Genomic DNA, 26,037 nt, shown 5'->3' with positions numbered 1-26,037 from the left:
TATGTCTTACAATCCAATAGACACAGGGCTCTGGAGCGGTGTATTCACTGGTGCAGACACTGTACACAATAAACCCACAGTTCAATGAATGGAAAAATCAGTTGAAATACAATTAATGACTTTAATTCAATAGTCATCTCAATTGTTACAGTCTGTTATTGAATTTTCAATTAAAAATGCATATATAATAGATATAGGTGAGAAATGTGTCTGGGGTGTAGTCACAATTATGTTTTCTCCACTCAAATCTCAATATTCTCCCTGTTACCCTGATGCAAGTGGAATTTTTGTGGTAGGTATTAGCTGTCCACCTCAGGTTACGATCTGAGAGAGGGTAAAAAGTGACAAATGATTCTGGGTCCAAGCTGCAGAGCAGAGATTTCCCAGCATCCCCTGCTTGTTCAGTGTCTGCACAGAGTTTTCTGTGGATTTTTGTATTCTGACGAGTATTACCTTTACAGTAATCTGTTGTAGTAAGAACTATCTGCTCCCCTGGATATCAAGAGCTTAGATAAGCTGTTGTAACTGATCCATTTCCAATTTCTTTGGATGAACTATGAATTGCATAAGTAGCTGAGGATATCACAATACCAGACATAGCTGTACGGGTGATTAACCTGGCTGTAATGAGTCACATCATGGCTCATATGTCTGACGTGTATAGACAGGTGTCAGATTTTTGTCCCATCACTTCACTAATTTCCTACTGTGCGTTACTTCAACCTGTGCTCCTCAGTGGTTTCTCTCTATACCTGAAATAGCCCTTATGTTCTCATGAAGAGATGTCCTGGTTACCAACTCAGGTGGGTGAATCTATTTGCCCTGTACACCCATCTTGGAGAGGTGCTCAGTTGGGTTTATCTGCTAGGCAGCCACCAGTCTTAGGTATCATTGACACCAGGGTCTATTACTTTCTCAGTCCTGGTCAGTCTGGTGTAGAAAGGTGTATATATTAGTCTGGGCCATGATTTGGTGGTCTCTCGTTTGGGGTTAGGGTCCACCTGCCACTGAGGCAGAAGCTCTGATGGGTGCCTATTCCAGGTACCCTTAATAACACAGTTGGGTCTATCTATCTCTTTCAGTTTTCAGGGTTTCCTACTCTAATTGTGGTATGCAGTACTTTCTTTAGTCACCTAGTTTTGGAGGTGAGTACAGAAAGGTGTATCTTGGTCAGAAAACTAGTTGGATGTATCTGCTTGCCTCTGTCCCTCAGAATTTCCTTCTTCTAGTTTACACCTTCTGGTCACCAAGTCAGCTAGACTAGATATACCTTAGAAACTTGCTTCTAATGTTTCTTCTCAGATATACTGTATATCACTCCATGTTGACTTGTCTAGGCTCATAGCTTTGGTCTTAGTTCCATCCTCTGTTCTGGTTAGTAGAGCTGATGGATTTACTTCTAGTAAGTGTCCTGAATTCCACCAGCCTTTGGGTCTTCTTCTGTCTCATCCTTGTCAATATTTGAGATTGTATCATTAGGGCAGGGGTGTATGTACCATAGAAGCAGACCTTGTAGCTGCTGTGGATCTTATGGAGATCAGGAGCCCAACCTCTCATTGTTCTCATCCCCTTTGCTACTAGATGGTAAGAAATTGTGCAGGACTCGCTTCTCCAGGGGAACTACAATTTTGTCAAGGAGAGAGTGAGGATGTTCATGTGGGCCCTCATGGATTCTGGGCCCCATAACTTTGCATGCTACCCTGGCAGTTGCACCCAATTATTCATTTGTGTCCTCGTCTGTAGCCCCATGGGGAATATCTACCATTCTTGGCTATTGACTGTGAGATTTTCTTATTTTCCGTCCTGGTAAATAGCTTAGTTGATCTTTTAGTCTATATATTTTGATGGGTCGTCCCCTTCTTTTCTCATTTTGGGTCTCCTTCTACCTCTGTTTTGGATAGCTGGGTGTATCCACCAGTTCTGGTTTCTGGTTGTGTTATCTCCTCCTATCTCCCTCCCAGTCAGTTGTTCAGCCGGACAGAAGAAGCCTGTTTGCTGTTGTCATGATCTATTCTTGGCTGAGGGTCCTTAATTAGTTTCCACTTGTCATGTATGTCACACGAGCAGCCGGGCTCTTGCCCCAGCACGGGTGAGTTACTGCACGAGATGATGATCTATAGCACTTGTTAAATATTTGTGGTTGCATTGTCTTGGTAAAACTGATTTCAGATATTTTATGCTACATTAGGGAGTTATGCATTGAACTTTTGTAACTCTTAACATTTAGAGGATGCTTGGGGATACGAATTTTGACAAGATGCAATGTAAGCCTTCTCAAGATGAGTAACCGGCTCAAACCTCAGTGCTTAACCTTTGTAGGACACTAGTGCATTGTTTTTGTGCACTGGTCTCTTAGATTTCACTGAAGTATGTTGGGTGGCATGTGTAATAGTATATATTCAGTGCCAGGGTGTGATCGGTGTGTGCCCCAGGTGCCAGTTTATCTGGGGCTGCAGTCAATGTCACATCTTTACGGGGCCATATAGATAAACGATTGTGCTTAATTGTTATGGTTGTCCAAATGAAGAGTTCCCGAAAGTATGCATTGACAATCAGTGGATTCTATAAGCATATTTTATGTTTGTAATTTAGGTCACAATACACTAAGGTGACTACTCCAATAATCACAAACGCACAAGCATTTTTTATATATATATATATATATATATATATAAAAAAAAAAAAAGAAAGTCCTACGGGAGCACCAACCTGACAAGCGGGTGCAATGTCCAAAAGGGGGCAACGGCAATCCCCAATAGTATAATCAAATAGAAAGCAGGACTGCACTCCAAAATGTGATGAAAAAATCAAAGCTGTTTATTCACCCATGTTATGGCAAAGTTTGCGACGTTTCAGCTCTTGCGAGCCTTTCTCGAGAAAGGCTCGCAAGAGCTGAAACGTCGCAAACTTTGCCATAACATGGGTGAATAAACAGCTTTGATTTTTTCATCACATTTTGGAGTGCAGTCCTGCTTTCTATTTGATTATATATATATATATATATATATATATACACACACACACAAACACACACAAAGAGAGAGATCGTAGGGATGTAGCAAGGGACAAGGGTTGTAGGTGAGGCTGGAAGGAAATATCTTATGCGAGGATGTCGAACTCATGGCCCTCCAGCTGTTGCAAAACTACAACTCCCATCATCATGTCTGGATATCCTACAGCTATCAGGGCATGCTGAGAGTTGTAGTTTTGCAACAGCTGGAGGACCTTGAGTTTGATAGTGCCCTAAGTGCCATAGGGGCTGCCAACAAGCCAATTTGCATTGCAAGTATATTTAAATACATGTCTAGAGTTACAAGCTGAAACTTTAAACTGGGTGAAGAAAAACCCAGTTACGACTCGGGTTGCAAAGCTTATACCACAATGCAAAAGACCGTAAAGACGATACTATTGTAAAATTTATTATCTCTTGAGATAAGTGTTAGTAACATCCATTTATTATTTTTCTTCCCCCAGGTATCTTCTCAAATAATATGTAAAACCTTTCTCCAACCTCGAGACGGTGAGAGTACCCAATGTCCTAAAAGGAGACCAACCTCACTATGGATAATCCACCCAAGCTAGCTGGAGAAACCTTAATAGTACATCATATCCCACTGGTGCACTGCCAAGTACCAGATAGGCAACGCTGTCCAACCTCCAACAGATCCCACCCATACAGCAAGAATGACCTTGGAATTACGAGAACTACTTCTCTACCAGAACGGGACCTATCACAGGCTGACTCATTGGTCTACAGCAGTTTAATCCAAACTTCTGAACCATCAACAAAAGAAAGGGGGAGCAAAAAGGAAGAAGATTGGCAGGGACCAATCACTAGAAAGCGACATAACCCATTCCTTCCAAACGATGAAGATGAAAATAACACATCAAGTGGAAGGGAAGGGGAAAAGTCCTTCCATCTCCATACTGCTTTAGGTGGACCAAAAACAGGATTTCAGTTTCAAGATCTGTCCTTGCCTCCTTTCCATCTTCATGATAATCCACCTGTTGTGAAGCCATGGATATTGACGGGAAGGTCTGGACTTATGGATGGGCAAGAAGAGAAGACTTCACCTGATCATTTGCAGAAAGGTACAAATGGCAACCCAGGGTCTTCAATTATTGAGGACCAGTCTTGGAATCATCATGGTGGTCCTAGCTTCACCCTGGATTGGAATGAGAGCTCAGATTTAGGAAACCAGGACTTTCTCCAAAGCAGAGAGTGCACCTGCAATGGTTCAGATTCACTAAGGCACTGCAGGTGCTACAGTGCCTCAAGCCAGTCAGAAATGGACCAGCAGGTGAGCTATGTGAGTGACTCCTCATGCAATAGTTCAGATGGGATCCTTGTTAATTTCAGTGCATTGTATAACAAGATGAATGGACAACCTAGATCCAATCTAAATTCTGGGAGTCTCTCATGTGACTCTTCATTTTGCAGTCATCCAGACACAGGAGCTTTCTACCTTGATCTGCAAAGTTCACCCACAGAATCCAAGATGTCTTGCGACTCACATGTTCAAGAAGCTTCAGGCAAGCCATGTAGTTGCCACCATCACTCGTCTTCTCCTGAGCTGGATGCCAACTGTAACTCTTACCATCTTAATTGTGACTCAGTGCCATGTAATGGAGAAAGTTCAGAACTAACTTCATGTTTCCAAAGCCAAGCAAGGCTAGTTGTGGCTACTCAAAATTATTATAAATTGGTCACATGCGACTTGTCATCTCAGTCTTCTCCTAGCCCTGCTGGTTCTTCAATTACCAGCTGCTCGGATGACCATACAAAGGGAAGCCCAGTGCAGCCAACCGAGTATTTCCTTTTTCAACAGCCACAGTCCAGTTCAGACACAAATGACCCCAAACCCCTAATAGAAAGATCGAAGTCAGACACAATTGAGGGTCAAGTCTATGTAAATGTGTCACCACCAAACTTTAATACAGGTAGACAACGGTCTCGAAGTTATGATCGCAGCTTGGACAAAAGTCCTTCCAATCGACTAGGGTCTTTAGAGCGTATGATGAGCTGTCCTGTCAAATTAAGTGAAGGTCAAGTAGTCCATACCCAGGGCTCACCTCATAAGAGGGTAACATCATTTTTGGAATTAGCCAAGAGCAGAAAAAAGAATGGATCCAGTCCACCATTAAGATCCAGTGGAGATTCTTCCTTGGAGTTCTCGCCAATTCCAGAGTATCATCGGGATGGTAGTAGAACTTATGAACATGGAGAGTTTCGTAGTCATAGCCTTCCACCTATGTCATTTTTACACTGCATGAGCCGTACTTGTGAAGGTTGCTCAAGTGACGATGTTGATACTAAGGCCACAACTTCAAAGCCCACATCTAGTACTAACCAAGCATGTGCAACTACCGAAGCTAGTATTGATCAGACATTGAAATGCAATGCCCTGGATGCTGGAGGTTCTGGGCTTAACTTCCTTCAAAGAGACCCAAGAGTAAAAGGTGATGGTAAGTGGAAATATGAAGATATATTTTGCTTTTCTGTTGCAAATTAGAGGTTAACAGTATGCTAAGATTTCTTATCTTTCTAATAATTAGCTTTGAGTCACTACTACTATAATACTGCTCCTATGTACAAGGATATAATTACCATAATATTGCCATCTATGTACAAGAATTTAGCTACTATAATACTACTCCTATGTGCTACAATATAACTACTATAATACTGTCTCCTATGTACAAGAATATTTTACTATAAAATACTATCTTCTTTGTACAATGATTATAATAATGCCCCTATGTACTAGAATATAGCTACTATAATACTACCCCCATGTAGAAGAATGTAACTACTATAATAATGCTCCTGTGTACAAGAATATAGCTACTATAATACAACCTCATGTATAAGAATGTACCGTAACTGCTATAATACTGCCTCCTAAGTACAAGAATATACCTACTATAATACTGCCCCTATGTACAAGAATATAAATACTATAATACTGATTCCTACGTACAAGAGTATAACTACTATAATACTGCCTCCTATGTACAAGAATATAACTACTATAATACTGCCTCCTATGTACAAGAATATATCTACTATAATACTGCCTCCTATGTACAAGAATATAACTACTATAATACTGCCTCCTATGTACAAGAATATAACTACTATAATACTGCTCCTATCTACAAGAATATAACTACTATAATACTGCTCCTATGTACAAAAATATAACTACTATAATACTTCCCCCTATATACAAGAATATAACTACTATAATACTGCTCCTATGTACAAGAATATAACTACTATAATACTGCCTCCTATATACAAGAATATATCTACTATAATACTCCTCCTATGTACAAGAATATAACCACTATAATACTGCCCCCTATGTACAAGAATATAACTACTATAATACTGCTCCTATGTACAAGAATATAACTACTATAATACTGCTCCTATGTACAATAATATAACTACTATAATACTGCTCCTATGTACAATAATATAACTACTATAATACTGCCTCCTATGTACAAGAATATAACTACTATAATACTGCCCCCTATGTACAAGAATATAACTACTATAATACTGCTCCTATGTACAATAATATAACTACTATAATACTGCTCCTATGTACAATAATATAACTACTATAATACTGCCTCCTATGTACAAGAATATAACTACTATAATACTGCCCCCTATGTACAATAATATAACTACTATAATACTGCCTCCTATGTACAAGAATATAACTACTATAGGGGGGCGGAGCCTGACCTTGGAGCTGAATGGTTGCTTGTTCCTGAGCTCCTCTCCCTGGCAGCTATTATAGCCCCTTTTATTAGCTATTTACTCAGTGCCAATGGGGAAATCAGGCAAGGATCGACACCCTGAGACACCAGAGCCGACAGGGGCCCGTTCCAGGCAACCGGAGATGGATAAATACCTCAAGAAACAGTCCAGGACTCCTGCTGCTGCTACAACAACCAGGAGGGCGCGGCAGCTCTCAGAAGCAGAGGAAGGTTCAGAGGCAGGAAGCACTTCTGATGTATCAGATTGCAGACCACTGCGAACAAGCTCCTCACTCTCCAAAACAGATCTCAGGGACATCCTGGAATCTGCTCTTGCACCTCTTAAAAAGGACTTGGAGGAGATAAAAGGAGACCTGCGGCAGATTGGGAATCGTGTGGAGTCCCTGGAGCTAGCACAGGAAGCCATCCTGGTGCATGAGGGTAAGACCCGTGCAGCCCTGCAAACCCACAGAGACTTGCTAAACGACGCGCTGATGCGCATAGAGGATCAGGAGAACCGGAGCCGGCGGCGAAATATTCGCATCCGCGGCCTACCCGAAAATATTGCGATTGACGCGCTTCATTCAGTCGCATGCGAAATTTTCTCCTCCCTGCTGGGAGCTGAGAGAGCAGCTCCGATTGTGATCGAGCGCATCCACAGGGCCTTAAGGCCCAAGCCAAAACCTGGTGAGCCGCCGCGGGATGTTGTTTGCGGCATATTAAGCTACGTGGACACTGCTGCACTGCTCAAGGCGGGAAGGGAGGCCGACCGCATCATGTATGGTGAGACCCCAGTCCTATTCTTTCAGGATCTGGCCCCCTCCACCTTAGCCAAGAGGCGCATCGTGAAGCCGCTCCTAGGGGCCCTTAAAGCCACAGCTACGCCATTCCGATGGCTCTATCCCTTCGGTCTGGCCATCTTGAAAAACGGGAGGCAGTATACGGTGCGGACCCCGGGTGACCTGAAAGCTATTTGGGGCCCTCTTGGGATTGAACCCATCACAGTTCCCTCGTGGATGCCGGCTGATCAAGGGGATCCCCTGCCTACCCCTCCGGGTATAGATTCGTGGCAGCAAGTTTCACCTTCCAGAGCTGGGAAACAAGGAAAAGGCCGGTCGCAAGCACCTGTTACCTGACTCTGTTCCGGGAGGCGCTGAAGGCGCTTTTGTTCACTCTTCACTGAGTTCAATGTTCTGTGACTTTGCTGGGTCCCAGGACGTAGGAACTCTGTCTGGCTCTGTCTGAGCTGAATCTTCATCGTTTGTCCATTGGTTTTGGACTTATTTTAGGTCTTGGCCCACTGCCCCGTTCTCATGGGTTTTGGGCCTGACCCTATGCTTTACTACCTTGCCTGCATGAGATGCAGGTTACGAGCTGTGCATTAGAGCACTGAACGCACTGTTAGTTATGCGGGGGTTATATGTCTGCACTGTTGTCAGTTATGTTACTGATTATGTCCTCTCCCTCACCCCCGGTGGCCCCACAGGAGCCCCCCTCTGATAGATCCCGGCTGTCCGCCGCTATGAAAAAGGATCTCCATCATATCAGATGCTGGGTGGGGTCACGCGCTCCCTGTCCATGGGGAGACATTCTTTGTTATTTGGGTTGTGTTACTGTCTCATTTGTTATGTCTTTTATTTTTCTTTTGACTTTCCCTTTGTCCTCCTTCCTCCCTTTCTTCTCCTTACTCCGTCCGTGGCTTTCCAGACTGGATGTCCTCTTGCTCTGGGCCGACAGGCCTCCTCTGTCTTCACTATGGCCTCTGTTGTAGTTGCCTCACTGAATGCCAAGGGTCTGAACGAGCCATGTAAGCGGTCTCAGGTGCTCTCTTTGTTACTGAAAGATGAAGCCTCCGTTGTATTCCTCCAAGAAACTCATTTTAAATCAGGGAAGATCCCGAAATTGTCCCAAAACGCATTCCCACAATGGTTTCATAGCTCTTTTGCCTCGGCTAGCAGGGGTGTCAGCGTGGCCGTCCACAAGCGCCTACCCTTCAAACACTCCGCTGTCCTTGCGGACACTGATGGTCGCTTCTTATTCGTTAGGGGGCACATCGCTGACGCGCCTGTTACCCTGGCTAATTTATATGCCCCTAATAGGGGTCAGATCCCCTGGCTCGTTCGGACTCTTGAGCAATTACGGGCTTTTAGTGAGGGCATGCTTATATTAGGAGGTGACTTTAATGTGACTATGGAGCCTGACCCTGACTCGTCCTCTCAGAGATCTGAGTTATCCCACAAACTTCTGCGACGTCTGAAGACTGCGCTGAAGAAGTTGCGGGTTATTGATGTGTGGCGCACTATGCATCCCTCTGGTAGGGATTATACGTTTTATTCAAACGCTAAAAAATCCTTCCATAGGTTGGACTACTTGTTTTTATCCTCCCCCCATATTTCTCAGGTGGTAGACACGAGGATTGGGAACATTACGCTTTCTGATCACGCCCCAGTATTTCTCCGAGTGTCTATGACAGCTCTTCCTAAACGAGAGAGAATATGGCGTCTTAACGACACATTGATCTCCGACCCTACCAATGCAGCTAGAATCTCCCGGATTATGTCTGAATTCTTCTCTCTTAATGCTGTGGGCGACCCTCCTCCCTCTCCCTCCATCTTGTGGGAGACTCATAAGGCGGTGGTTAGAGGAGAATTAATTTCCCTGGGCTCGCATGTTAAAAAGTTGCGCTCCAAGGCTGTAGACGACCTGTTGTCCCGCATAGCGAGTCTTGAACTGACCCATAAGCAAACCCAGGCTCAGGCTGTGGCTGCTGAATTAGCGGAGGCCAGGACGGGACTGAAAAACTTGCTCAACGCCAAATCAGCGAAACTTATATTCCGCTCCAGGTTTAAAGCTTATGCTCATGGGAACAAAGGGAATAAACTGATGTCTGCCATGGCTAAGCAACGCCACGCGGATTCATTTATCCCTGCTATTCTAGATGCGAAAGGCAATAAGCACAAGTCGACTCACGATATAGCAAAAGCGTTTAGTGCTTTTTATGCGGATCTATATAACCTCCCCACTCCAGACCGTCCTGGTTCAGCCTCTATTGAGCAAGCCACAGATGAGTTCCTGTCCACTCTGAAGCTGCCCTCTGTTAGTCCCCTACAAGCTTCCCAACTAGTCGCCCCTGTATCAAGAGAGGAAATTGGCAAGGTCCTTTCCTCCATTCCTTCAGGTAAAAGTCCAGGCCCGGATGGACTCCCTATATCGTATTACAAGACCTTCAAAGACGTTTTGACTCCTCATTTTCAGGCACTCTGTAATTTCCTCCTGTCTGGAGGTTCTCTACCCCCCCAAACGTTAGAGGCCCACATAACTATAATCCATAAAGAAAACAAAGACCCCCTCCACTGTGGCAGTTATCGCCCGATTTCACTGCTGAATGCGGATGTCAAGTGGTGGGCCAAGATTCTGGCGCAGCGAATACAGCTGATCCTGCCGGATCTTATTGATAGCGAGCAAGTGGGGTTTGTGCGTGGCAGACAGGGCTGTGAAAACACGATACGTTTGCTCCACCTTATGGATTGGGCTAGAAGCTCCTCTACGCCTCTGGCTTTGCTGAGCACGGACGCGGAGAAGGCCTTCGACAGGGTCGGTTGGCATTATATGTTGCGGGCCCTGTCGAGGTTTGGTTTCCCAGATTCGTTTATATCTGCGATCTTCACTCTGTACTCAGCCCCGTCCGCCAAACTCAAAATAAATGGTACGCTTTCTCCCTCCTTTTCCATATCCAATGGGACGAGGCAGGGATGTCCTCTCTCCCCATCTCTGTTTGTCATAGTGATGGAGACTTTGCTGTGTAAGATCCGGCAGGATCCTGCGGTTAGGGGCTTGACCATTGATTCTCGGACCCACTTGACAGCCGCATTTGCAGATGACCTACTTATCATGACCTCCAATCCCGAAACATCCTTCCCTAGGCTTTTGTCTCTTTTTGAGGAGTTTGGCTATGTGTCAAACTTTAAAATCAACTATAGCAAGTCAATGGCCCTAAACGTTACTTGTCCAGAATCGGTTAAAGAGGCCCTTCAGATTACTACCCCCTTTCACTGGGCTACAAAAGACATAGTATTTCTGGGAGTGCACGTCCCGGCTCAGGCGAAGGACTTATTTGCTCTGAATTATGCCCCCTTATTGTCCTCAGTTAGGAGGCAGCTGCACTCTATTAGACTGCCGTTTATTTCCTGGTGTGGCAAGAGGAACTACCTCAAGACCTTTATAGCTCCTAAATTTTTGTACCTTCTGCAGGTGTTGCCTATCTGGCTGCCGCACTCATTTTTTGTAGACATCCGCAGAGTTTTCTCCCTCTTTTTGTGGGGAAGTAAACCCTCCAGAATTGCTTATTCGGAGCTGACCAGAGAGAGGAGGTTTGGCGGCTTTGGTCTGCCCGACATACGTTCCTACTATGTGGCCTTTCAACTATTTAGAGGTCTATCCCTCCTCAATAGCACTTATAGTGCTCCATATGTGTGTCTTGAGCGCTCTCTGCTCTCCACTAGAATGAAGCGGATTCTCTGGGGGCTGTCCCCTTGTTCTCCGGGTGGTTCCTCTTTGCCACTCCTATGGAAGGGTATGTTTGTTGAGTGGGCCAAGCAGTTTAAGGATAGAACACTTGAGTTTCCCATACCGGGTACTCCGCTTTCCTCTTTACAGTTTTATGTCCATCCGGAAGCCGAGAAGCCCTCAGGTATCTGGCCTCTTTTGGCCGAGATCCCTTTAAGTGAGATTAGGTCCCCGGATGGGTCCCTGGATTGGTCCACGGTCTTGAATGACCCTAAAGTCAAAAAAGCTTCCTTCCTACAGAGTTTTGCCCTGCAGAAGGAAATTAAGATGATTAAGCTACCACCCCCCACCACCTCTGGAACCCCCTCTTGGCTGTCTAAGAGACTATCAGATGCCCATAGGATCCCTAAACCGCTGTCTACTATATATAAGGAGTTACTCTCAGCCTCCCCTCCTGAGCTACATTTCCTTTCTTCATGGGAAAGGGAATTGTCCATCCACCTTACAGACCCGGAAAGGGCTTTTGTCCTTACACACTCTCACGGCTTTAGCCGCTGTATTAAGGTACAAGAAAACTCGTATAAGCTGCTCACGAGATGGTACAAGTCCCCGGAGTTCTTGCATAGGCTTAATGCAGATTTCCCAAGTGAGTGCTGGAGGTGTAGAAAAGACGTAGGCTCTCTGTCACACATTTGGTGGCACTGTGAAAAGATTAAAGCGTTCTGGACCAGTATAGAAGCTCTGATAAATGAGGTGTGTGCTAAGCAGGTTAAGCTGGATCCTAAACTGATTCTGCTTTGGTGCCCTAATGACTCGCTTTCCCCCTGTAGATCTGATCTTCCTACTATGCTCATCACGGCGGCGAGACTGCTCATCCCGCTGCTTTGGAAGGATACTGAACCTCCCACTGTTTCGATGTGGAGGGATAAGGTGGATCAGATCTACAGGTTTGAAGAGCTGGCCCACTGGGAATCTTGCACGCGTTCCCGCTTTCTGAAAATCTGGTCGCCCTGGAAGACATATAGGAAGTTCCCCTGATGGAGTTGGGGAAAACTCCCCTACCCCCCCCCCCCTTTCCTTTCCCTTCCTTTCCCTCTCTTTTCCTCTTATTTGTGTTATATTTGATTCTTATTGTCTGTCACATTTGATGTATCATTTTGTACAACATGTGTTGCACTGACATGCATTTGTGGTCACTTCCATAACCGATTTGTGACTTTGCCTTACCAGTGATGCTACGATGGTTTGTGATCGATTGATATGCCTTACTTACTTTGAATAAAAATAAATTTGGTTAAGAATATAACTACTATAATACTGCCACCTATGTACACGAATATAACTACTATAATACTGCCTCCTATGTACAAGAATATAACTACTATAATACTGCCTCCTATGTACAAGAATATAACTACTATAATACTGCTCCTATGTACAAGAATATAACTACTATAATACTGCCTCCTATGTACAAGAATATAACTACTATAATACTGCTCCTATGTACAAGAATATAACTACTATAATACTGCTCCTATGTACAAGATTATAACTACTATAATACTGCTCCTATGTACAAGAATATAACTACTATAATACTGCCTCCTATGTACAAGAATATAACTACTATAATACTGCTACTATGTACAAGAATATAACTACTATAATACTGCTCTACTATATACAAGAATATAACTACTATAATACTGCCTCCTATGTACAAGAATATAACTACTATAATACTGCTCCTATATGTACAAGAATATAACTACTATAATACTGCTCCTATGTACAAGAATATAACTACTATAATACTGCCTCCTATGTAAAGAATATAACTACTATAATACTGCCTCCTATGTACAAGAATATAACTACTATAATACTGCTCCTATGTACAATAATATAACTACTATAATACTGCTCCTATGTACAAGAATATAACTACTATAATACTGATCCTATGTACAAGAATATAACTACTATAATACTGCCCCCTATGTACAAGAATATAACTACTATAATACTGCCACCTATGTACAAGAATATAACTACTATAACACTGCCCCCTTGTACAAGAATATAACTACTATAATACTGCTCCTATGTACAAGAATATACCTACTATAATACTGCCTCCTATGTACAAGAATATAACTACTATAATACTGCTCCTATGTACAAGAATATAACTACTATAATACTGCTCCTATGTACAAGAATATAACTACTATAATACTGCTCCTATGTACAAGAATATAGCTACTATAATACTGCCTCCTATGTACAAGAATATAACTACTATAATACTGCTCCTATGTACAAGAATATAACTACTATAATACTGCCTCCTATGTACAAGAATATAACTACTATAATACTGCCCCTCACCTATACAAGAAATAAATGTTATATCTGGCTATAACTACTCTTTACAAGTTTGCCATTTTTCTAACAAATACACGCTTATACTAACATAAACCGATATCAGAATCCGTCTCTAGATTGAGGAGGATTACTTTAATTTTAGACATCACACTTCTCTGCGGATATCAGTGATGACTGTGTGACAGGTAATGTTATGTTTCCATTATAAGGATGATCGGAACCAGACAGTTTTCAGCTCTTTACATCTAGTTATGATGTATCTGCACATGTTGTTTTGTGCATTGATGGCTTTTGCGGAGAGATACCGTTGTAGCATTGCTGTATTTTTATTCATCCCGAAGTATTTGCGAGGGGTTTATTATTATCCCTCACCTACATTTCCCATTTAAATTTTTGTCTTTTACTCATTGTGGTTGTTCTGATATCTGAAATGCTCGTGCATTTTCGTGTAGATACTGGTATGCCCCCATCTTCGCCAAGACTAAGGGGCTCATTTATGAACTATGGTATGCCTGTTTTCTGGTATGAAAATGTCGCAGATGGCGTTTTTGCGACTTTTTGGGGCGCCTTTTTGCTACATTTTGGTCTCTACGTCAAAAACTCCAGAAGAGACCGCATCTCACGCCATTCAACCCCTTGGTGTACTTTTACACCTAAAGATGTAGACGGTGACCAGCCTCCCTGGCATCGCAGGTGACGCTAGGGAGGCCGGTCACCATCACAGACTGCTATTGGTTGCTTCCCCCCATCTCTAGATGTTTTTATCCGCGCGACGGGAACCGGCAGCGGTGGCCGTGCAGGGATCCGGAGAGATGCGGGTTTCGGGGACCGGGTAAGTATCATCTATAGGTGGGGCCTGGGCATTGTGGGGGGTATTTGTACTATTGGATAATCCCTTTAAGGTGTAACAAAGCAAAGCCAGAATTAAAAGTGATATAAAAACAACCTTAAATGATAAATGAGCCCCTAAATCTGTAAAACGCAGGATAAACGCTGTATCATTAAAGGCTTGGTTCCTGCAGCCCCACTGCTTCCTGTTCCCCATGACAAACCTTCTTGTCCTGTGCACCACAAATGTAGGGTTGGCCTGGGGCTGTTATATGGATCACAATTAATATCCACAGCTATACCCTCAGCCTAAGGGTCTATTCACACAAAAGTGCGGAACGGGTGCCGACCCATTCATTTCAATGGGGCCACAAAAGGTGTGGACAGCACACAATGTCGTCCCGTGGCCCTAGAACATGTCCTATTCTTTACTGCAGCAACGGACAAGAATAGGCATTTCTATCGCAGGGCCGGCCATGTGTGGACCACAAAAACTTGCGGATGTGTGAATGGCCCCTAAGGCCTCATGCATGAGATCTATCTGACGGCTCGGATAGTTACATGTACGTAGGAGTTGACATCGATGGATATGGTGATTTGAATCCACCCATTGTTCTGAACACAAAAAGGCTATAAAGGCATAACGGGCCTACATACCGTAGTGGCGGTGTAGTGGCGGTGAGGGAGCATTTCATTTACCGGGCAGTAGTATCACTTCTTGTTCATAATTACACTGCGTGAATGGGACTTCGATGGAAGTTGGATGAACCTACTGATTACATTTGGATTAGAGGATCGCACTGTAACAATATCCTACCCTAGGTATATAAGCTGCTGTCATATGAGTCCCCATTGAAAGCACATACACACTTGGCTGAGCCAAGTGTGCATGTCATTGGCGGGAATTGGAGGAATAATTATCAGCCAAAAAGAGTTTAGGTGACACTTATCTAATGTGTGTGGGCACTTTTAGGGTTAGTTAAAGGGAATGTGTCATCAGAAAATGACCTATTGTTTAAATCATGTTTTTATGTTAAAGGGCATCTGTCAGCAGTTTTGTACCTATGACACTGACTGACCTGTTACATGGGCGCTTGGCAGCTGAAGGCATCTGTGTTGGTCCCATCTTCATATGTGCCCGCATTGCTGAGAAAGGAGCCTCTAGGAGCAACGGGGGTGTTGCCGTTACACTTAGAGGCTCTGATCTCTCAGCAACTGCCGAGCCCTCTGCACTTTGATTGATAGGACCAGGCAGTCAAAACATCATAACACCTGGTCCTGTCAAAGTGCAGATGGCACATATGAACATGGGACCAACACAGGTGCCTTCAGCTGCCAAGTGCACATGGAACAGGTCAGCCAGTGTCATAGGTACAAAACTGCTGACAGATGCCCTTTAACCACTTCCCGACCACCCATTGACTATAAACGTCCTCGGCGGTTGGGTTTATCTCTGATCGGACGTTTTAGAACGTCCTTTTCAGAGATGGCAGATGCATGATTAGTGACAGCAGGGCACTCCAGTGACAGCAGGGCACCCCGGAGAGAAGGCAGGGATCGTTCCTGGGTGTCCCTGCCTTCTAGATCACTGTATACACAGCACTGAATGAGCGTTGTGTATACAGCAAGGAAGCGATCTGCCGCTTCCTGTCCCGACCCGGCGGTCATGTGACCGTGGGGGCTGGGGGAGTGCAGGAGCTGTCGGGTCTTTCACAGACCTCGATCAGCCCTGCACTGAGGCTGTACAGCGCTGTATTGCACTGTACAGCCTCTCTGGGGGGTGTATTTCTCCTGTAACTGGGGCTACTATGTCAGCCCCAGATACAGGAGAAATCAATAGTGGGGGAAAAAATATAGTATTTGTTTTTTTTCTATTTTTAACATTTTTTTAATTGCTTAATTGGGGAAAAACATTTTTTTACATGTGAAACTTTATTTTTAATCTTTTTTATAAAACACTATTATTATTATTATTATTATTATTATTATTATTATTATTATTATTATATATTTATTTTTTTACACTTTGTGTCCCCCATTAGGTCATACAAGACGTATGACCTTATTGGGGACACAAAGTGTAAAAAAAATTAAAAAATAATAATAGTGTTTTATAAAAAAAGATTAAAAATAAAGTTTCACATGTAAAAAAATGTTTTTCCCCAATTAAGCCATTTAAAAAATGTTAAAAATATAAAAAAAATCTAATTAAATAGACATATTTGGTATCACCGCGCTTGTAACGACCAGCTCTATAAAAATATCACATCATCTACCCCATCAGGTGAACGCCCTAAAAAACAAAAAATAAATAAACCTTACGTCAAAAAAGATTTTTTAGTTACCTCACCTACCAAAAAACATAATGTTAATCGATCAAATAGTCATATGTACCCCAAAATGGTAGCAATAAAAACGTCTCCTTATCCCGCAAAAAATGAGCCCCCACACAAGAGAAAAAACTAAAAAACTATGGCTGTAAGAAAATAGCAACACAAAAACATTAGTTTTTTTTCTAAAAATGCTCTTATTGTTTAAAATGTAAAAAAAATGAAAAAAATAGACATATTTGGTATTGCCACGTCCATAACAACTGGCTCTGCAAAAATATCACATGATATACTCCATCAAGTGAACGGTGTAAAAAAAACTAATAAAAATTACTCCAAAACAGCTTTTTTTAGTCACCTCACCTCCCAAAAAACATAATATCAATCAATCAAAAAGTCGTATTTACCTCAAAATGATACCTCATCCCACAAAAAACAAGCCCTTACACAAGACCATAGCCAGAAAAATTAAAAAAAATATGACTCAAAGAGTCATATATATTTAAATAAATGGATATATGCATATAAATCCCAGTGGGCCCCCTTGAGGCATTTTTTTTTACATTTACATGTCACCCTGTGGCTCCCACACGGTATAATGACCCCCAGTGACCCCTGACTGGGCCCCACAGCAAAATTTAGTACGCTTCCCCCTAGTGGGTTAACATCACGTTTTTCCTATCGGTTTGATGTATACAAATGTGCAGCACTCCCCGTTTTTGTATCCTGAAGAGTCCAGTAAAAAATGCAGACGTTAACGTAATTTTTTTTTCTACCAAGGAACTGTATGGTGAACGGACGCCACTGTACGGCATCAGTCTGAGGCATCTGTTCAACGTATACATTTTTGATATGCATTAAATGGATGGCAAAAATAGGATGTGAACCCAGCCCTAGTGTCAGAATAAGCACCAGTACACAGCGGAGCAGCGTGGCGGAGAGGGGAGGCCGCCATGTACTGACAGAGCGCTACCTGGTCCAGGTGGTCAGGGATGAGGACTGTGCTTCCCAAGGATCATTTTCTACTGGGAAATACAGGGCACAGTATAATACACTAGAATCTATATAATATAAAGATATTAGCCCTACCCTCGAATAATAATACAATTAGGGGGTCATTTATTATATAGAAATACGTCTATATTAGGCGTATTTCTCACACAGATGTGGCGCAAAGGTCCTTAGCACTTCAATCTGTATCTTTTCCCGCTCATGCCAGGTCTAAAAAAAGTGGCGTGGGCAGGGAAAGGTTACAGTTATGGCCATCCAGATATTGGATACCACCGCCATATAGTGATAACAACGCCATACAATGATAAAATCACCATACAGTGACCGGATAAAAGGGTATAAGAGGGCACAGTACAGAGTGTGGTAAGAGGGCACAGTACAGGGTGTGGTAAGAGGGCACAATTCAGGGTATAAAGGGGCACAGTATGGGGTGAGGAGCACAGTACTGGGTGGGAGGCACAGTACAGGGTGGGGGCCACAGTCACATGACCCTGTGACGTTAGAAGGTCCTTATGGTGAATGCGGTTCAGATGCCACCATAATGAGAGGCAGAGGAGTGAGACAGGGGCCCTGGATGGACAGGAGCGGTGGACACAGCAAGTAGGTGGAAGGGGCTCTGAGGGGTATTCATACAAGAAGTAGGGGCAGGAGGTCTGTGCAGGGCAGCAATAGGAGATAGGAGGGTGGGACAGGAGCTCTGGATACATGAGGGAGGAAAGGAGACAGCAGGTGCTCCATGAGGATGAGATAGGACAGGATATGGGGATATGGGGGGGGGGGGGGGGGGCAGGTGTCATGGAGGCAAACTGCTTAATGAAACAGTAAAACAACTAAATTGAAGGAAGCAGCATCCAGCAGCAGATTGTAAAGTCGTCGTCCCCCTCCTGTCCCACAGAGAAGAGACAGTGCAGACTCACTGACAACCTGTGTTCACACTTCTGCTCCAGCCCTGCCAGTCTCTCTCCTCAGGCAGCATGTCCTGTGTAGAAGGGGCATGTTCTGAGTCTCTGCAGCAGCCGGCCTCATGTGACTCAGAGGGACCACCAAAGGGGTACTGCGTAAGTGAAATGACAGCAATGAGAGCTTGCATCTGTATTGATGGAAGTGCTCATAGCAGCTCAGTGGGCCCCCCAGGAGCATTGGGCCCCGGGTTATGACGCCGGCCCTGTATATATGGGTCCATTCACATGACCGTATTTTAGGTGCGCATCCGATCCACATTTGTTGCAGATCAGATGCGGACCCATTCATTTCAAAGGGGACGCAAAAGATGCGGACAGTACACTCTGCGGCCCTGCAAAAAAATTGGACAGGTCCTATTCTTGTCAGTTCTGTGGATATGAATATGCATTTCTAACAAAGGGCGGGACGTGGTGATTCACAAAATGCAGAATGCACACAAATGCTATCTGTGAGGATGTCACTGTCATGTGATCAATACAGGAGGGGCTGGAGCTCAGCAGTGGAGAGGAGAAGTGGTAAGGACCTGTGATGATGTCACCGCCATGTGATCAGTGCAGGCGGGTCGCAGCTCAGCAGTGCAGAAGTGGTGAGCCTGAGAAACCTTGGAAGTTGTAGTTCTGTCCTTTTATGCTTGCTCTCTGAATTGTCTTTTGAAATCCCCTAATAACGTCCTGGACATGCTGGGAGTTGTAGTCTTCTCCTATTATACCCCCTCCCTAAAATATCCTCTATTATAGTCTTCTCTACTTATACTCCCTCTCTGACTTGTCCTCTGAAATCCCATAATAATAGCCTGGACATGCTGAGAGTGGTAGTCCTCTCCTATTATACCTCCTCCCTGTAACGTGCTCTGTTATCACATTATATCAGCCTGGACATGCTGGGAGTTGTAGTTCTCTCCTTTTATACCTCCTCTCTGAAATGTCCTCTGATAGTCCATAATAATGACCTGGACATGCTGGGAGCTGTAGTGTCCTCTGATGCTGGCTATGGTTTCTATTCTGTGTTGTTACCCACTGTCCCGGGTATGGTGTCCTGCTTTTTATGAATGTGGTCACCCGAGGCTGTCCTATAGAGCTGAATGTAGTGGTGGACACACGTGTGTGCCTGCAGCATCATTCAAATGGGGGAAAGCAGCCTCATTTCTGGTGATATCCCTAGTGATCGGACCCCCGCCGATCAGACACTTATCTGCTATAGGTTGTTGTAATGGGATGACCCCTTTAGAAGGAATAAAGCTATCGTCTCCTTGCCCTGAAAAAATAAATTGCATGTCCTCTGACAGCCTCCTGGACTATTCTACGCTAAGGCCCCATTCACCACCGTATTTTCGATTCGCATTTTTTGTGGATGAGATGCGGACCCATTTGTTTCAATGGGTCAGCAAAAAATGTGAACAGCTATCTGTATATGTGCTATCCGCATCTGTATGTCCGTTCCGTAGCCCCACAAAAAAGATAGAACATGTTCTATTCTTGTCTGTTTTGCGACAAGGATAGGCATTGTTACAATGGATCTGCAAAAAAAAAAAACGGACGCAACACGGACGTCATCTGTATTTTTTGCGGATCCGAATTGTGCGGACCGCAAAATACATACGGTCGTGTGCATGAGCCCTTAGACGGATATTATAACTTTGGGGCATCCAAATGTATCCCCCTTTTCAAAAAATGACCGCTGGATTCGGAATGGCCCTATGATAACACTGAGCTGTCAGATTAGAGCAGGAAGTAAAAGTAAACATTTTTGTTTCAACCTTTTTATAAACATTTACACATTTTTATTATTTATCCTCCTGTTAATTAGACACTATTTATCAGACAATAACCCGCAGTCCGCAGAAGCAGGGAAATACTGTATGCTGCATCATGGGAAGAAGGCAGATGATCCCTGGCTGACTACAGTATTTCGGTTTTCCTCGGCAGCTGCTGGTGTCTGGAGATATGAAATCTAAAAGCCGAACCTTTTCTGTGCTGTTTGATGTCCATCCTATAGATAGATAATTCTATGTATGACAGCGGAGGCCTGCGCATTGACTGGAGAGTCCTGGACATCATGAGTAATGCAGTGACGGGGACATTCCATGTAAAAATAGAGGATGCAGACAGCTGCCTGTGTCATTGGAGAGGAGGGGACACGCCCCAGGCATACCGTCCTCCCCGGCTCATCTGCAGTGCTGACACATTGTGACACGTGCAGTGCTGCCGGATATACTGTATATACATACTGAAGGAATTAGTCTTGTATCTGTACGTACATGTGTTTGTAGCAACTGTATGTACAAATATATAGACATACAGTGCATACTGTACAAATACATATACAGTCGTGGCCAAAAGTTTTGAGAATGTTTTCACAAAGTTTACTGCTAAACTGCTTTTAGATCTTTGTTTCAGTTGTTTCTGTGATGTAGTGAAATATAATTACACGCACTTCATACGTTTCAAAGGCTTTTATCGACAATTACATGACATTTATGCAAAGAGTCAGTATTTGCAGTGTTGGCCCTTCTTTTTCAGGACCTCTGCAATTCGACTGGGCATGCTCTCAATCAACTTCTGGGCCAATTCCTGACTGATAGCAACTTCTTGGAGTTTGTCAGAATTAGTGGGTTTTTGTTTGTCCACCCGCCTCTTGAGGATTGACCACAAGTTCTCAATGGGATTAAGATCTGGGGAGTTTCCAGGCCATGGACCCAAAATGTCAACGTTTTGGTCCCCGAGCCACTTAGTTATCACTTTTGCCTTATGGCACGGTGCTCCATCGTGCTGGAAAATGCATTGTTCTTCACCAAACTGTTGTTGGAAGAAGTTGGAAGAAGTTGTTGGAAGAAGTTGCTGTTGGAGGGTGTTATGGTACCATTCTTTATTCATGGCTGTGTTTTTGGGCAAAATTGTGAGTGAGCCCACTCCCTTGGATGAGAGGCAACCCCACACATTAATGGTCTCAGGATGCTTTACTGTTGGCATGACACAGGACTGATGGTAGCGCTCACCTTTTCTTCTCCGGACAAGCCTTTTTCCAGATGCCCCAAACAATCGGAAAGAGGCTTCATCGGAGAATATGACTTTGCCCCAGTCCTCAGCAGTCCATTCACCATACTTTCTGCAGAAGATCAATCTGTCCCTCATGTTTTTTTGGAGAGAAGTGGCTTCTTTGCTGCCCTTCTTGACACCAGGCCATCTTCCAAAAGTCTTCGCCTCACTGTGCGTGCAGATGCGCTCACACCTGCCTGCTGCCATTCCTGAGCAAGCTCTGCACTGGTGGCACTCCGATCCCGCAGCTGAATCCTCTTTAGGAGACGATCCTGGCGCTTGCTGGACTTTCTTGGACGCCCTGAAGCCTTCTTAACAAGAATTGAACCTCTTTCCTTGAAGTTCTTGATGATCCTATAAATTGTTGATTGAGGTGCAATCTTAGTAGCCACAATATCCTTGCCTGTGAAGCCATTTTTATGCAACGCAATGAAGGCTGCACGCGTTTCTTTGCAGGTCACCATGGTTAACAATGGAAGAACAATGATTTTAAGCATCACCCTCCTTTTAACATGTCAAGTCTGCCATTTTAACCCAATCAGCCTGACATAATGATCTCCAGCCTTGTGCTCGTCAACATTCTCACCTGAGTTAACAAGACGATTACTGAAATGATCTCAGCAGGTCCTTTAATGACAGCAATGAAATGCAGTGGAAAGTTTTTTTTGGGATTAAGTTAATTTTCATGGCAAAGAAGGACTATGCAATTCATCTGATCACTCTTCATAACATTCTGGAGTATATGCAAATTGCTATTATAAAAACTTAAGCAGCAACTTTTCCAATTTCCAGTATTTATGTAATTCTCAAAACTTTTGGCCACGACTGTACATGAGGGAGGCCCAGATATGCAATCACACCCAGTATTACATTCACATATACTTATATACCTACATAGATATATATGTGTTCTCACAAACACATAGACCTATACACATATACACACACATGGGCACAGACATACAGGGCCGTTGCAAGGATATTTGCCGCCCTAGGCAAAGATCCATTTTGCCGCCCCCTCATGTCACTCACTCACTGACAGACACACACACATACACACACTGACAGACAGACACACACTCACTCACTGACAGACACTCACTGACAGACACACACACACACACTGACAGACATACACCTACCCACTGAAATACACAGTCCTCCAACACGCCATTTAGTATGCCGGGGCCGGAATGACGTCATATTCCGGCATCACAGAGGGCGCACGAGGGAGGAGTGGGGAGCTGCTAGAACAGCCTCCCTTGCTGCCCGCCTCCTTTCCTCCGGTAATTTACTGGCAGAGCAGGCACCTGCCATCAGGGTAAGCAGATGCCTGCTCTGCCATATTTAAGAAGGACCTTCACCTCCTGCCCCCCCTGTAACGGCGCTGGGGGCGGCTCAAGAGCCGCTCGCCCTGTCGCCCAGGGCTGCAGCCCCAGTCAGGGGGATCCCACCAGGGCGCCCCCAGCACACCGGCGCCCTATATGGTTGCGCCGACCCTGCAGACATACAGAGACATTTACACATTGATATATAGAAACATACATACTGATACAGACCTACACAGTATTGATGCTCGCACAAAAATTTACACATATATGGTATGAATATAGACCCGGACATACGTATACAAAGAGACATAAAAACATACACAGACACACATTGTAGACACACATACATACATACATACACATATACAATCACATATATACACATATAAAGTACATATACGTATATACACACATTCATACATAAATACTATACATGTACTGTACTTATATACACATATACATTCGCACATACTGTACATATACATTTACACACATACATGCATACAAACAATCACATTCATACACACATACTGTACATACATATATACACACACATAGATACACACATACTGTACATACATATATACACACACGTAGATACACACATACTGTACATATACACACATGCATACACACATACTGTACATACATATATACACACATAGATACACACATACTGTACATATATACACACATGCATACACATACTGTACATATATATACACATAGATACACACATACTGTACATACCATATACACACATACATTCGCACATACTGTACATATACATTTATACACATGCATACATACAATCACATTCATACACACATACTGTATATACATATATACACACACATGCATACACACATACTGTACATACATATATACACACATGTATACACCAATACTGTACATATAGTGACACAGTGAGAGGTTTGGTCTGGGAAAACAGGTATTTTCCTCCCAGCATGTGCTGCTGGGCTGATTTACAGCCAGGTGAGGTCAAATACCGGACCGGATTTTAAATGTCGGTCCGGGTTTTGTAGCTGTGTTGGGAACGTGTTGTTGCCTCTATACTGCGTCCGCTAATCCTGTCTACCAGAGTGAGTCCCCACAATATATACACACATACTGTACATACATACACAAATACTCGCATGCTACACATATACACACACATACATACACATATACAATTACATACAGTACAGACCAAAAGTTTGGACACACCTTCTCATTCAAAGAGTTTTCTTTATTTTCATGACTATGAAGGCATCAAAACTATGAATTAACACATGTGGAATTATATACATAACAAACAAGTGTGAAACAACTGAAAATATGTCATATTCTAGGTTCTTCAAAGTAGCCACCTTTTGCTTTGATTACTGCTTTGCACACTCTTGGCATTCTCTTGATGAGCTTCAAGAGGTAGTCACCTGAAATGGTCTTCCAACAGTCTTGAAGGAGTTCCCAGAGATGCTTAGCACTTGTTGGCCCTTTTGCCTTCACTCTGCGGTCCAGCTGACCCCAAACCATCTTGAATGGGTTCAGGTCCGGTGACTGTGGAGGCCAGGTCATCTGGCGCAGCACCCCATCACTCTCCTTCATGGTCAAATAGCCCTTACTTTCAAAGTTTTCCCAATTTTTCGGCTAACTGACTGACCTTAATTTCTTAAAGTAATGATGGCCACTCGTTTTTCTTTACTTAGCTGCTTTTTTCTTGCCATAATACAAATTCTAACAGTCTATTCAGTAGGACTATCAGCTGTGTATCCACCTGACTTCTCCTCAACGCCACTGATGGTCCCAACCCCATTTATAAGGCAAGAAATCCCCCTTATTAAACCTGACAGGGCACACCTGTGAAGTGAAAACCATTTCAGGGGACTACCTCTTGAAGCTCATCAAGAGAATGCCAAGAGTGTGCAAAGCAGTAATCAAAGCAAAAGGTGGCTACTTTGAAGAACCTAGAATATGACATATTTTCAGTTGTTTCACACTTGTTTGTTGTGTATATAATTCCACATGTGTTAATTCATAGTTTTGATGCCTTCATAGTCATGAAAATAAAGAAAACTCTTTGAATGAAAAGGTGAGTCCAAACTTTTGGTCTGTACTGTACATACATATATACACACGTACATGCACACATACTTTACATATGTATATACGCACATACATACACACATAATGTCCTTGTGTATATACATCCACATTTACAGAGACATACATTCACACACAGAAGCCCCGATCTCTGGACTTCTTTTATCAACAGGATAAGGGCTCATGCACACGGACGCTGCCTGGCCGTTCCCGTATTGCGGCCTGCAAACAGTGGGTCTGCAATATGCAGGCACCGGCCGTGTGCACCCCGCATCACGGATGCGAACTTGAATGGGACCGTAGTCTGGACGGTGCGGAATGGAGGCACAGAACCCCACGGAAGCACTACAGAGTGCGGTGGGGACAGATCACGGACCCACGGATGTTGCCTGTGCAACGGGGACGGCAAATTGCAGTGTGCATGAGCCCTAAAAGTAAGCAGACTCCAACCTTTTGGCCCGTGATGTATGTGTGTGTGTACAGTATGTGCGTTATTGTTTCCACAGTTGGTACGTATTTGATAAGACTTGGATGATGGCGTCATCGTTGGGACTGTGAGAGGATGTTCTGTAAGATACTGATCCCTCCACGTGTGATCCATTCCCTCAGGGATGGTGTAGCCGCCGCACGTCGTGTATTGGGTTGTGTGGTTTGGTTACTGAGTAACATCAGTGTCCGGGGACACCAGCCCGGAGCCTACACCGAATCTTCTACTTCTATCCAGCTAGGAGGTGTGTTTTTTTTATGAAACCAGCAATG

The 26,037-nt window shown here is 43.7% G+C and overlaps 1 protein-coding gene across 3 annotated transcripts in view; it reads left to right on the top strand.

The window, feature by feature from the left end:
* RUSC2 (RUN and SH3 domain containing 2) overlaps nt 1-26,037 on the top strand; it is a 69,300-nt gene that overhangs the window by 5,490 nt on the left and 37,773 nt on the right. For 2 of the 3 annotated variants that reach the window (XM_040421191.1, XM_040421189.1), the window contains exon 2: nt 3,475-5,466. In XM_040421191.1, coding sequence (XP_040277125.1) covers nt 3,561-5,466 — 1,906 coding nt within the window. In that variant the 5' untranslated portion in view covers nt 3,475-3,560. Of the gene's footprint in view, nt 1-1,980; nt 2,090-3,474; nt 5,467-26,037 lie in introns of those variants that run through there. The other variant, XM_040421190.1, reaches the window with a different exon arrangement.

This window comes from Bufo bufo, chromosome 2, assembly GCF_905171765.1.
Source record: "Bufo bufo chromosome 2, aBufBuf1.1, whole genome shotgun sequence".
Taxonomy (NCBI): domain Eukaryota; kingdom Metazoa; phylum Chordata; class Amphibia; order Anura; family Bufonidae; genus Bufo; species Bufo bufo.
This window is presented reverse-complemented; position numbering and strand designations above follow the sequence as displayed.